Source organism: Sparus aurata, unplaced genomic scaffold (genome assembly GCF_900880675.1).
Source record: "Sparus aurata unplaced genomic scaffold, fSpaAur1.1, whole genome shotgun sequence".
NCBI classification, from domain to species: Eukaryota; Metazoa; Chordata; class Actinopteri; order Spariformes; family Sparidae; genus Sparus; species Sparus aurata.
In genome coordinates this window covers 107346-122171 of record NW_022045137.1, presented here as the reverse complement: position 1 = coordinate 122171, position 14826 = coordinate 107346, and the positions used below count along the sequence as shown (strand labels likewise).

The following is a 14826-nucleotide window of genomic DNA, read 5'->3' as shown; positions in this document are numbered from 1 at the left end:
AAAACTTGGAAATTTAGACAACAAAAAACAAAATAGAACATATGAAATATGAACAAAATATGAAATATAAACAGAAATATCCAGGCATTGAATATACGATGTGTGTGTGTGTGTGTGTTTGAGAGAAACAGATGCATGGATAGTGTGTGTGTGTGTGTGTGTGTGTGCGTGTGTGTGTGTGTGTGTGTGTGTAATCTGAGGGTTAAATGAAATAAAAGTTTACAGCTGCTGTTGAAATATCAAAGTTATTGTTTCTTCTTCTTCTTCTGGACAGAAAGGAGGTTGCAAAGTGTGTGTGTGTGTGTGTGTGTGTGTGTGTGTGTGTGTGTGTGTGTGTGGGTGGTCCTGCAGCCTGTGACCTAGTGTTCCCTACAAATGCACACTTGGTGGTGGAAGACCTCTTTTTCAGGCCTCTGCACAACCAGCACACACCTCTCCTTCTAGTGGAGCTGGTCAATGGCGCTGTCAGGATGAGAAGTCTCATGTATGCCCGAATCTCTTGGGCATCCACGTCACTCCATCCTGACACTGAATGCCTCCCGTATAAGTTTGTCATTTGCAAAATGAGCTGGATCAGGTCAGGAGTGAAGAAAAGGTCAAAAGATGATGCTACATTATGGATTCTTGATATTGCATCTCCCATGGGCCCTGGCACCATGCCGGTGGGTGCCTGCATGTAGCACAGAGTCTCAGCATGAGATGGAGACCACACTTGCCCGTCCACTGACTTTTAGGATGGACAGGATCCTCAGTGCCCGCTTCACTCTCAGAGGATGGGTCAGAGGCACTCACAGACGTGGAAGACTCCAGCGAGCCTTCTGTGTCAGACTCCCCCTCGAAGATCGTGGTTTCCCCTGATGAACCCTGCAGCTCGCTGTCAGATAAAGGCTGCATGACCATTTCTAATGCCTCTTCTCTTCTGAAATGCCTTTTCATTTTTGCACCCTCTCTGCTCACTAATGAAATACCCCTCAGACAAGTTGCATGTTTATCTTTGGCTGTGAAAGCAGCCAGGTGCATAAACACACTAACCGTTGTTTTTGCTTTGTTTTTGAGAACAGCAAAGCATGTTTTCACTCAAGCACCTTTTCAAAGACACATGAAACACATTCCTCAAAAGATGACCTTTTTTCACCGCTGAAGTGATCAGTGCATGCTTACAGATTCTCACACACACACACACACACACACACACACACACAACACACACAACACACCACACACACACACACACTCACACATACCCGTTTTTGCTACACCGTGAGACCCTGGGAGTGAGAATGACTGGGAGCAGCCTGGTGGGATCCACCCTTTCTGAGGGGTCTAGAGACATGATTTTAACTGCTAAAATCATTATAATTTTTTCTTAACATGAAAATCACTTGAAACATTGAAAACTCCCTCAAAAATTTTAAACCTGACTTTTGCCCCTGCTGGGGACCAGTCATGTTGTGTGTATTGGCAAACAATCAACTCCACTGTTAGGTGCAGCACAATTGATGACAGGCATTTAATCTAACTACTGTTGGATTAAAAACCTCAATATTAGATTAAATAAACATTGGATCTAATGATCCAGACTGTAAGATGCCAGATTTTTCTTCAAATATAGACCAGATTCTGATTCTAAAATATAATTGTTGGGCAAACACATGATGAAACAGTTTATAAACATGATGGATAAATTACCTGTCGTCTGTAAGAGGCTTGCTTGACCTGGTCATATTGGTTAAACATTAAAGATGTTATCACCCTAGCACACTGTTGCCTTTAACAGCATACAATTCATTTACACAACACACTACCATCCACATTCAAGATTCTTTCAACAGACAAAAGTTGAGCAAGCAGATTTCACACATATACATGTCGCAAATAAAACAAAAAAAATGTAATACTGGTTTGTCAAATGATTTCCAGCAGGTATGACAAACAGCAGAACTGCCTTACAAAAGAGGAGACAAAATGTTATGACTTTCTACTTAATCTAATGATCAGATTCAACGTTTGCTTCCAAAATACATCTTGTGGGAAAACCTCGACCTACTGTACAAAAGGGCGTGACAAAGGTCTTATTTTCACAAAACTTTAATTTTGTATCCCTTTTGCATTTTTTTATACTTGCAATGATTCATCGATTAATTGTCAACGATCAAATTAATCTGCATCTATCTTGATAATCTAATTATCAGTTTGAGTAATGTTCTAAGGAAAAGTCCAGCTTCTTAAATGAGAAACCAGAAAGTAATATTTTCTGGTTTCTTCAGTTCTCTTTCTTTGGGTTGTGGACAAAACAAGACATTTTAAGTTATTTTCTGAACCAAACAACTAATCAATTAAATGAGAAGATAATCAACTGATCAATAATGAAAGTAATTGTTAGTTGCAGTAAAACATTCATCCCCAGTCACAAGTGCAAAGAACAATACATTTATTCACATGTATCTTCCAGTTTCATAGTGAATGGCAGTGATACAGTTTTTAACATAGAGGTTTATCTCTAACCAGCTTCTTTGTTTCAAGTACTTCTGGTGAAACCTTAATACAGACAACACTGTCCGACATTCCTGGAACTATAACCACCATTAAAAGCTACACTAAAAAGCTGTCGATATAACAAGATATGGAGATATGTGGAACTCTGTGTTCATTGGATCAGTTACAAAAAGGGAGGGAATTATTCAAACAGAAACTGCCACAGCAATGTTTGATAAGAGCTGCAGATGACCAGCACACCTCCAACAGGTGAACAACTTATTTTACTGAACCGTGCGGTGTAATGTAAAAACACTCAGCATACCAACTTGACTCAAGTCACGGCTTGGTGTGACTACACCCAAAACAATGGGAAAACACCATAATGTTAGCAGAGCAGTGAAATCGTGAAAAGCATAACAGGCCCTTTAATGCAGGTAACACAGTCCGACCGTCCTGGTACTTAACCAGATTCTATGAGAGCAACCAATATCTTTTCCACAGAAAGACATCCAAGCCAACTACATGATTATAAAGCAAAAACATACAATTTTAAGAACACTTAAGAACTAGTGCAAATGGCATCACGTGTCAATACACATTCAGTAAATTCTTCTTGCACTTTACCGCTGAATGGCAGTGATATGATTTTTAACATAGAACTTTACCGTCATCCAGCTTCTTTGTTTAAGTGCTTCCGGTGATGCCTTAATACAGGCAATACACTCCCACTTTCCAGGTACTTTACCAGAGTACATGAAGGCCATTAATGTCCTCGATAAATGACCAACTCCTCCTCTTTGCATTTTCTAAAACAGACACAAAAATGAAATAGACAATCAGTGGTGTATAGCAATGTAAAAAATTATTCAGTGACCAATCAGTCTATTTAATTTGATCAAATGTGTAATTTCATCAAGCATTGTCCTGAAAGATGATAGTCTGACACCAAGTCAAAGCCTTTTTTTAATTTATTTTTTCTTAACAGTATGGTTACTTAATCACTTAAGTAACTTAAGTAATCACTTAACTTTTTGACAGCATCAGTTGTATTGATTGACCTGATTTATATTTAACATTGTAGGAATAACCTGGGGATCGTAAAGATTAAAATCTAGCGTCAAGCTGTCTACACTTAGTGACTGACAAAAGAAAAACAAATAGCACAAGCACAACTACTGAATATCTTTAGACAACACTTAAGTAACCAGGTTATCTCCTGCTGTGAGTACAGAGGTGTTATCTCTTACTGAGAATCTAAAAACCTGATGTTACCTGCAGTTAGTCAGATTTTAGAGAGTCTCAGTGAGAGACAACACCTCTCACTGAGACTCTCTACTCTGTGTCTAAATGGTGTCAGTCATCGAGACTATTTCGATCAGGCTAGAAAGCATAAGTCCTCATTACACAGATGAGTAATAGATTAAACTCAGTTGTAATAAAGAATAAAAGACCAATACAGCCATAAACATAAGGTAAAATATTAGATCAGTACCACATTATACGATGTGATTTACCTGTTTTAGGGTCTCCACTGTTTAACAGTTTCCTGTTTTCTCTTCGGTGTTGAGGGTCCTGTTAAAATAATGAATTATGAGTATATCAACAAAATAAATTGACAGCTAACAGGACACAATTTACTTATTAGCTGCTTTGTAACAGTTATTTGTATATTTATTTTCCTCCAGTATAAAGACATGTGGTGTATCATCACACTAAGTACATATTTATAAATTAAAGCCAACAATTTTTACAAGTACTGCAAATATTTTTCACATAAATTAGGTTAAACTAATGTGTACATATTCCACTGCATTTACAAATACCTGTTTCAGGGTCACCACTGTCAGACTCAGGTCGCTGTCTTTCCTTAGATCTTGAGGATCCTGTCAAAATGATGAATAATAAGTATATTAATACAATGACAGCCAAAAGACAGCTAAATGGCAACACACCTTTGCTGTTTGAATGAAAGGCATCTACAGCAAGACCTAAAAACAAAATCTAATCATTTTAACAGTACAGTGTATTTTTTATACAATTTCATTCATTTGGCAGTTGCTTTTATCCAAAATGACAAACACTTCTGGAGGTACGATAGTGCTACTAAAGGAGGTTAGACCAGGAAGCAAACCCCAGTCTCTCAGGGAGAAAGGAGAGATATTCATCATTACACTATCACTTAATTAGGAGGGAAGGACTCTACATCATTAATCCTTACATTTCTTAAAATTACTAAAAAAGAAAAATCAGTAAATGTTTTAACTTGTTGGGCCATGTACACACACACACTGTCTTTCTCAGATAACAAAAGTGATACTTGAAGAAAAGCATCATATGAGGTGAGAAAGCTGCCAATCAGAGCTGTTTTAACAGTGTCTGTTTAGCTGTTCTGTGTAAAACATGTAATGGACAGGCTGATACCTGTGGCAGCAGGCTCAAAACTGCCAGGCGTAACAGAGGTCCGCTGTCCTCTTTTGGATCTTCGGGGTCCTATCAGAAGAATACATAGTTAATACAATAAAAAAACACGTAGGTTGTCATTACAGAATACTAGGCAAGCCAAATATGGGAAAAAATGTGAAAAATGGTGATGGCAATACAGCACATGATGTATTATTATGTTCTGCAAATACTCCAAGCACTCTATTGTCACCTTTTACAAATCAACCACTTTATGAAGACTAACCAAAACCTAATCACCTGACACAGTATGCAAATTGGGCTGTCAATCTAATGTGGGTGGAACTAGTTAACTGGGCTCTACTTAAATGTTTCACAGAGCTGCTGCATGGAGCATCAAATCTTGAAGGAATGAGATGATAGAAGCACTTTACTCATTTTACCAGTCTCTGGTTCTTTGATCAAATTTATGTGTTGTGGTCGGGGGTCGTGTGTTGTCACTGTTACAAGTGTCTGTAAGTAGCAGAACTGACTCCATACTTACCAACTACCAAATGTGTGGCACAGTTTTTGACCCCTGAGTGCAGAATGCTGTGGGATCAATTATCTCTTTCCCCACAGCATGTGTCTCGTACATGTTATTTTTCAGTGTTTGCATGAACTTCGGTTATTATAAATAAGAGCTGAATTTTGCCATCTTAATTTATTCAAACACTAAGAAAATAAACCAAATTTAAAATCACTCTTGAAAAAGCAAGATTTCAGCACTCAGCACCAGAACTGAACTGCTGCACCACACATTTGGTAGTTGCTAAGAATGGAGTCCAGTCCACTACAGTCAGGCACGTGTAATGACCAAACGTAACTAAAACCTGATCAAAGTACCTCAAACCTGTAGAATTAATAAGATTAATAACCAATTTATAATGGGAGAAACCTATTTGTCTACCAGTTTAGTTAGCTGAGGTAGAGTCCAGGTGACTGACTCCACCTACAGATTTCTGGTTGACAACCTAATTCCAGTACAGTATTGTGTTTATTCAATTCAAAAGCAGTTGGTGTACATTTGGTAGAATATTACAACACTTGAACATTATTCTTTTAATCCCATCATTTTTGTACAAGCAGGTAACTAACGAATAGCAGAGAGTGCATGTAGTGTGTAAAAATACCTGTTTCTGGGCCATCACTGGTCTGTGGGATAACTATAGGTGCAGAGTCATCACAAAACTCATCTGGGGTTGACTGTCTTCTTTTAGATCTTGAGGATCCTTTTACAAAAAAAGACAACAAGTTAGTTAATTGGCATATGGTCTCAATGGCCACTCAGCCTTCATGATAAGCAATGCCTATTGTGTTGGAAGTTAAATCAGTTTGACATGTAACCAACCTGGTGATGAAGAGCAGAATGATGAGTTTGCCTCTGTCTGTGAGAGATCACTATCCACAGCTTCCACCACTACTTCCTCTGAAAAGCAGGGACAACAAAACCAAATCTGACATGAAGAAAGACATGTACTCAGAAACATATATATATTTGTGTGTGTGGAAGTGCCTAGATCCAACTTTTACCTGGCTTTGGTTCTCTGCATTTTCTTGAAAGCTTGCACCTTGACATGTGACTCAATAATCCATTTCTTTTTAGCAAAGCCTCACAGTTAATGCAATACGTATAGTCATTTGCTTTCAATGCTTTTGCAGCTCGCCGCCTTGGAATCAGTGTTCCTCTACCAGTTTTTAGTACCTCATTGTTATGTGCGCGGTTTCCCTGGTTTCGTATTAATTCAAAATGGAATTTTCTTTCCTTTGAGTTCAAAGGAAAACAGGCTGCTTGTTTCACAGCGGTTTCATGGCAGTGTTTTTGTAGCAAGTGTCTCGCCATTTTATAGCAGTGTACAGGACAGTACAGACAATATTGGGGTTTGTTGTAAATTCTGGAACCATCTTTCTTTTTTAGCAGCTTCAATACTGCCACATTTCCCATCTTTGTGTAATCACAGTTTTCACTTTCTGCTCCCCTATTGTCTTCATCTGAAGAAATACTGAAGACTGTCTTCCTTTTAGAAGTCCTCTGTGTCTTCTGTTTCTTCAGCTTTTCCATCTTTGTGTCATCAGTGTTTTCTCCTTCTGCTCTCCTGTTGTCTTTACCTGAAGAAGTACCAGGCCATGTCTTTCTTGGAGAAGTCTTCTGCGACGTCTTCTGTTTTTTCAGTTTTACCACTGGAACATTTCTTGTGAGATCGTAAGAGCCCTCTGAACTGCTTCCACATGGAGAGTTTTTTGGCGGAATATATTCATCATCACTGATTTCAATGGTGCTCATAGAGGATTCTGATCCATCAGACACGTGGGGGTTGGATTCCCGGTACACTTTGGTCATCTGGAAATGAAATGTACAAGACGCTTATAACTACATTATTTGCAAGAAACATCAATGGTAACACTTAATTTAAATTTGGGCTCTTAAGAATAACATGACACTGTCATCAATGTCATTAACATTAATAAATATTAATGATTGTTATTACGTGTCATTCGCTCAATTATGTCACTTTCCCTTTAAAGTTGACATTACCTGGAATGACTTTATTATGACAACGTGACATTAACCATTAGCTATTGTCATAAATTGTCCCTTACATCACTTTCAATTAAAGGTTGATGTTGTTTAGCATGTTATAGTCATGACAAATTTACATTAGACAAGGCAAAATAACATAAGGACATAAGCATGACACAGCAGGCATGATAAAAAATGACTTGTCACTTGATTCTCAGGTTTCTAATGTAACTCACCATTCTGTTATTTAAGCACTTGACAGTGTAATAACATTACATATAAATGACCATTAATAAGTCCAATACTGTTGACAGTTTATTGTTTTCATGTTTGTATATTTTTCATTTCTTAAAAGGCTATATTCTTGTGTGAACCTCAATATTATTATTATTATTTATTTTTATTAGTAAAGACTCTTATTTTTAAGACGGCATACTGGAACCCACGATAACTGGGTTCTTGTGTGGAAAGGAGTTACAAGCTGAAATTTCTGACATTCTGTTTCTGCTTGTTTCACATAAGGACAAAACATCAGTTAATGCAGATTTAATGTTTTGTGTCACTGTGATCAGATATCAGTGGAGCTCAAATTAAAAAAGGGCTGTTTATCATCAATCGCTGAGATTTCAAGCACCGCAGTCAAAATGAGTCCAGCTGACTTCTCTGCATTCAGTGCCGGCACATGGAAACAGAAATGAGCCGTTTGTTACCAATACAGCTTATTTTGCTCTCAGATAACTTGAAGACAAGACTTTAACTTTTATAGTTGGTCATGCTGTTGTCCTGAAAACATGTGAAAGAATTCAGGTGTGTTCACACTCAGCTGCAGCTACATGCATGTTAAATACGGTTAGCTTAGCTTAAGCTACTCACCGCTATCTTTACTAACTGTAGGCATCCAAGTCTGAGGATAAGGAGATGAATTACTGAAGACAGAGTAACAAGTCCTGAGTGCTGGCATTACATGTGTGTTTCATTCAATCTGTCAAAAACCTACAAAACAGTTCAATATTGTTTGTTTTTCAAGTGTCGGTTTGCAGCACAGGACAACAGCATGACAACTATAAACTATAAAGTCTTGTTTTTACTGTTATCTGAGAGCAAAATAAGCTGTATTGGTAACAAATGACTCATTTCTATTTCTGTGCTCCTTTGTTGAGTGCAGAGAAGTCAGCTGGACTCATTCTGAACCAGACTGTGGTGCTGAAAGTTTATTAAATGCAATGAAACAGTCTTTTTAAAAATCTTTAGACAAACTCTGCAGCTCCGTTTGCTGCCATGTTGTTGTGTTGGTTTCTCTGTGGAAAGTCAGTGCGGGAGGGCGGAGCCTACTATGAACTATGGGAGCCCATAAGGAGCGGTGGCAGAGCTAGTTAAAAGAGAAATTTGATTTTATTTTTATTTTTTAAATCGTCCTAAACCAGAAACTTGAATTAATTAATTTTACCGATTAATCACCCAGCCCTAGATCCAAACATTTGTTTGTTGAAAAGAAGAAAAATAAAGAAAATCACCAGGATGATCCTTTGTTTATTTTCTTTTGTAAAATCTAAACTAGATTTCATCATGCAAACTTACCAATAAGCTGTCTGTTCCTCCAAGGGGTGGACCATCTGGGTCTTCAGCAGGACCAGAGTGTGAACCTTCAGGAGTTAACATCTCCATGTTGCTCTCAAAGTCTTGAATGTGTACCTCATACGACCACATCTAAAAAGAAAAAGAAAAAAGAAAAAACAGAGCTATCCCTGTCAGAACAGCCTGTGCACATGAGCACATGACTTGTGGAGTAAACGTACATGCTAACAACACAGCGTTTGTTGGAACAGTGACAGCTTAACTCCCTTTGACACAAACCTGCACATTATTAAAGAGCTAAGGAGCTACAGGCAATAAAATATGAGGGATAAATACAGTACAAGCTTATATTTCCAAATGCAGTAGACTTTCTTATTGGTACCAATAGCACAGTAAAATGGGAGGGACTGCACACTACACATGGCTGTAGGTTTGGTGACAGTCTGCAGCTTGCACACAACAACTAATGAATTATTTAGTCCCGAACACCCACATCTCAAACATTCACTGAAGTGATTTCTAATTACCTGGGAGAATACTTGCAACATAACTGGCAAGGCAACAATAACAAGGTGAAGTAAACTATTAGGGGGCTGTCATATGGAACAACCTAAAAGTGCATTTTGACACTTACCAAACTGGAATCTGGAAATTGCTCAAACAGAAGTTCTGGTAGCAATGAGCTCTCCCACTCATGGTTTGGTCCACCTGAGGGCTAAACACCACAGGCAGACACATTCATTACTATTTCTCCATAATATGGAGGTTCACAGAGAGCTGAAGGGCCACAGCAGTTCACTCCTACTAGCATATTTTCTTTATTAAAAACTAAAACATAGTGTGTAGACCCATTTGAAAGACAGACCAGAGTCTTTGTTAAAAAATCTGATTTTTGAATGTATGGATGTTGACTCACATTTGAAAATCCCCATCATCATTACCTGTGTTTGTTGTTTTTCTCGCTCCATGTGCACTTAAGGTGATGCACCCTCAGGCACTCTAAGTGTGCCTTCAGCCTGGTGAATCCTGCTTTCTGTCTGCAAGAGGTTAAACACAGCACAGTTATTACTAGTAACATCTGTATACCTAGAAATGCATCACTTTGAACATAATAGAAATATCTATGTTTTGAAGGGTGACTAGCTGCTCTACAGTTAACCTGGTTATATGTTAGTCAACAGAACATCCATTGTTTCTGCTACATACATTTTGCAGCAGCCAGGTTCTCCTGCAGATCTCTGATGTGTCTGCATGTGAGCAGATGCAGAACAAAAGACAGACAGTACTGCCTGGAGTGGTAGGATAAAAGAGAAATGATCCCAGGATTTACAATATCTGCAACCAAAGTCCAACTGAAACTTAAACTATCACAAAGCAGCCTGTAGAAGTCTGAATAAGTCAGTTTCCACCACTGAATATTTTACTGTCTGTTGCATGCAGACACTTGCAGCTCTGAGAGGAAAATCTCCTCCGCTTCTGTGTTGCTGCGCTGCTGCTCGACACAAACACCCGCCACTTGGTAACAAGCAGGTTTATCATCAATAATTTTAATAATCATCATTATAAAAACGAGAAATCTGTTAGTGATCTGCAGCATGCACACACGCATTTACAGTAACAGGGTGACTCAGGTGTGGTAAACGCACTGAGAAGAATAGCAAGAGTAATTCATTATTTTCTTTGTTAAGATTTTAAAAATGAACTCATGTTCTAACTACAACTCAGCTTCTGCTTGTTTAGGTGTGAAAAAAGCATTTAAGCCTGTAGTTCATCATTCAAGCACGTTATTCAAAACTGGAAGCTAACGCTAACTCTAGCTACTGACGGCTGTAGCACGTTAAAAATGCTCATTATACTTTGCTCTTTCCACTCACACCCTCAATATTAAAGTAACATTAATGAAGTATCTGAGGTCAACCAAGTAAAAGTAATTCAAGTGGCAAAAAGACAAATCCATGACTGTTAAAAGCTAGGTCATGTTAGCATTAGCAAACAATCTGAATAAAAAAATGAGGGTGCCATTGGCAGCAAACACGTCAGCAACAAGGATTAGTCTAATTATTAATAAGTCAAACAGTTTTATGTACTTACTTTTCATTTATTTCTCCTTCTTCCATCCGTCGCCTCCGTCTGTCTGTGCTGCTGCTTCTGCTGCGGTCAAGTGCTGCTGCTGTGAGAAGCTCCGCCCACTCTTAATTGGGTTCAACTGACGGTCAGCGTTTGAAGCTGCATGAGTGGAATGCGGTGGGGGATGGGCAGGTGGAGGTGGCAGCAGCCAGGTGGCTCAAGCAAAGATATTCTCTCTAAACCTTCTCTGGCAGAGCAGAGGTGGTGGGGTCCACAAATGTCAGGAAATGTGTTTCCTCCTTCACCTTTGATTTAGTGCAGAGATTTTAACATTGCATTGCTGAACTCATGTTTCACCAAAATAATAGTGCATCCAACAGAAAAATATTTAAAAACTTTCATAAATATATATTACATTTATTTTATTGTATTAGATTAAATATGTATTTATTACTACTAGTAATATAATATATTACTCATACATGAGAACAGAACATGTTTACTTGAACCAATAATTCCAAAGACAGCTGTAGTGGTAGTTGCATTAATGATAATATTAATAACAATATAATAATAATTATAATAATAATATACCTCATTTATAAAGCACCTTTCACAACAAAGTTACAAAGTTCTTCACAATACAAAGAGAAGCTGAAATAATGGAGTAATATGCTGCTGCATTTTGGACAAGCTGCAATGTTTGTAGACTCAGATGTGCAGAGAGAGTTACAGCAGTCAAGTGCTGCTGCTGTGAGAAGCTCCGCCCACTCTTAATTGGGTTCAATTGACAGTCAGTTTGAAGCTGCTTGAGTGGAATGCGGTGGGGGATGGGCAGGAGGCATCAGCCAGGAGGCTCAGGCAAAGATATTCTTTCCAAACCTTCTCTGGCTGACATGCTAGGGTCCACAAATGTCAGGAAATGTGTTTCCTCCTTCATCTTTGATTCAGCACAGAGACTTCATTGCATTGCTGAACTCATGTTTCACCAAAATATTAGTGCATCCAACAGAAACATATTTTAAAACTTTGTATCAATATATATTACATTTCTTTTTTATTTTACCCTACTAGTAGGCTACATGTAAAAAGAACATGTATACTTGAACCAGTAATTCAAAAGACAGCTGTAGTGGTAGTTGCATTGATAATAATAATAATAATAATAATAATAATAATAATAATAATAATTATGATAATAAGCTTTATTTATAGAGCACCTTTCACAACAAAGTTACAGTGCTTCACAAGACAAAGAGAAGATAAAATAATGGGGAGATGTTCCCTCTTTTTTGGTTTCAGTTAGGAGTCTGACTGCTGCACTTTGGACAAGCTGCAATGTTTGTAGACTCTGTGGGCTCAGACGGGCAGAGAGAGTTACAATAGTCCAAACAAGAGGAAATAAATGCTTGTGTGACAGTCTCTAGATTTCTACTGGGTACAACTGAAATTGTATTTTGCGGATTTGGGCTATATATTGGGAAAGATGTTTTGATGTATAAGGATTAGCTATGCCATCAGCTATCAATATTTAGCTGCAGGAAACTGTTTGGGTCAATGATGCATTCATTGAGGATATTTGATAAAAAATCAACAAAAAAAATCAATTCTTAGTATCACTAGTACTGCAGTACAGGTATTAGCATTGGAAACAACATTAGCATTATAAATAGCTATTTTCTATGAAATAATTACATACAGCCACTGATTCCACTTTGCTTATCCTCAAAGATTTGTACAGGCTGACACTACATACAATCTGTGTGGTTGCCGCCAACTCTGCCTCGCAAAATACAATGCAACTGTGTACGGTGTCTTTGACTCCCGGGAAATTAGTGTGTCATTCTTTGTTAGACCAAAACACAACCCAGATGTACTTCTTCTCTCATTTTGCACTACGCTTGCTGTAGTCTCAGTTTATATGAATATCAGCACACTGATAACTGTAGCCTCAGTCTGTATGAATATCAGCACATTGCTAACTGTAGCCTGAGCTTGTATGAATATCAGCACATTGCTAACTGTAGCCTGAGCTCGTATGAATATCAGCACATTGCTAACTGTAGCCTCAGTCTGTATGAATATCAGCACATTGCTAACTGTAGCCTCAGTCTGTATGAATATCAACACTCTGCTAACTGTAGCCTCAGTCTGTATGAATATCAGCACGTTGCTAAGTAGTTTATATCAGCACATTGCTATCTGTACCCTCAGTCTGTATGAATATCAACACTCTGCTAACTGTAGCCTGAGCTTGTATGAATATCAGCACATTGCTATCTGTAGCCTCAGTCTGTATGAATATCAGCACATTGCTAACTGTAGCCTCAGTCTGTATGAATATCAGCACATTGCTAACTGTAGCCTCAGTCTGTATGAATATCAACACTCTGCTAACTGTAGCCTCAGTCTGTATGAATATCAACACTCTGCTCAGTCTGTATGAATATCAACACTCTGCTCAGTCTGTATGAATATCAACACTCTGCTAACTGTAGCCTCAGTCTGTATGAATATCAACACTCTGCTCAGTCTGTATGAATATCAACACTCTGCTCAGTCTGTATGAATATCAACACTCTGCTAACTGTAGCCTCAGTCTGTATGAATATCAACACTCTGCTCAGTCTGTATGAATATCAACACTCTGCTCAGTCTGTATGAATATCAACACTCTGCTCAGTCTGTATGAATATCAACACTCTGCTAACTGTAGCCTCAGTCTGTATGAATATCAGCACATTGCTAACTGTAGCCTGAGCTTGTATGAATATCAGCACATTGCTAACTGTAGCCTCAGTCTGTATGAATATCAACACTCTGCTAACTGTAGCCTCAGTCTGTATGAATATCAACACTCTGCTCAGTCTGTATGAATATCAACACTCTGCTCAGTCTGTATGAATATCAACACTCTGCTCAGTCTGTATGAATATCAACACTCTGCTAACTGTAGCCTCAGTCTGTATGAATATCAACACTCTGCTAACTGTAGCCTCAGTCTGTATGAATATCAACACTCTGCTCAGTCTGTATGAATATCAACACTCTGCTAACTGTAGCCTCAGTCTGTATGAATATCAACACTCTGCTAACTGTAGCCTCAGCTTGTATGAATATCAGCACATTGCTAACTGTAGCCTCAGTTTGTAGAGGCACAGGACTGTTTCTGAGCTTGCTGACTCGGGACAGTGTTGCTACAAACATATGATGATCTTTTAGAGTTTGATACATTACTGTACATTAAACTAACCAGCAGTATATTAAAGTAGTTTAAATTAGCACCACCTTAAACAACTACAGCAGTAAAATGCACATTAATGCAGCAGTAATTGATAATCAATTAGTAATTAATCCAAAACCATCATATATAATAGTAAAACACTAATAGGGGGTTTTCTGCATAGTGTGTACTTTTACTCTTGAAACGTTAAGTACATTTAGCTGATTATTCATACTTTTACTCAAGTCAAGTTTTCAGAGACGTAGTAGTGGAGTATTTTCACCGTGTGGCATTAGGTAGTACTTTTACTTAAGTAAAGGACCTGAATACTTCTTCCACCTCTATTACTTAACAGTCTGACTGCAGTGCTGGCAATGGATTCCACATTTCATCCTTCTATTTTGGTTTTCATTGCGGTGTTGTGTTGATTTGTATTAGGTTTAATCCTCTTCTGTTTACTTTTGATAATCTAGTAAGGAGAGAACAATGCAAGTACGTTCATGTCCGATAGGACGTAGAGGCC

The 14826-nt window shown here is 38.1% G+C and overlaps 1 protein-coding gene across 3 annotated transcripts; it reads right to left on the bottom strand.

Annotated features, from left to right (window-relative positions):
- Positions 1 to 2414: 2414 nt before the first annotated feature.
- Positions 2415 to 12232, bottom strand: LOC115577943 (uncharacterized). 3 transcript variants are annotated; one of them, XM_030410800.1, is made up of 12 exons: positions 11105 to 12232; positions 10220 to 10302; positions 9955 to 10050; positions 9648 to 9728; positions 9017 to 9145; positions 6451 to 7258; positions 6269 to 6346; positions 6051 to 6149; positions 4900 to 4968; positions 4302 to 4361; positions 3993 to 4050; positions 2415 to 3284 (listed from the first exon to the last, which is right to left on the bottom strand). In XM_030410800.1, the coding sequence occupies exons 3-11, from the start codon at positions 9979 to 9981 to the stop codon at positions 3998 to 4000; spliced, it is 1404 nt and encodes a 467-aa protein (XP_030266660.1). In that variant the 5' UTR covers positions 9982 to 10050; positions 10220 to 10302; positions 11105 to 12232; the 3' UTR covers positions 2415 to 3284; positions 3993 to 3997. The 3 variants fall into 3 exon arrangements, with proteins under 3 accessions (XP_030266660.1, XP_030266663.1, XP_030266661.1); XM_030410803.1 differs by lacking the exon at positions 10220 to 10302; XM_030410801.1 differs by lacking the exon at positions 11105 to 12232 and having other exon boundaries at positions 10220 to 10420.
- Positions 12233 to 14826: the final 2594 nt, after the last annotated feature.

What these genes read in the sequence shown, in the direction of transcription:
- LOC115577943 (XM_030410800.1), bottom strand. Translation starts at nt 9,981, where the DNA reads ATGGAGCGAGAAAAACAACAAACACAG. An exon ending in ATTCTGCTCTTCATCACCAG is followed by an intron (nt 6,150 to 6,268) that starts GTTGGTTACATG and finishes TTTTTGTAAAAG; the next exon opens with GATCCTCAAGATCTAAAAGA. An exon ending in CAGTGGTGACCCTGAAACAG is followed by an intron (nt 4,051 to 4,301) that starts GTATTTGTAAAT and finishes TTATTTTAACAG; the next exon opens with GACCCTCAACACCGAAGAGA.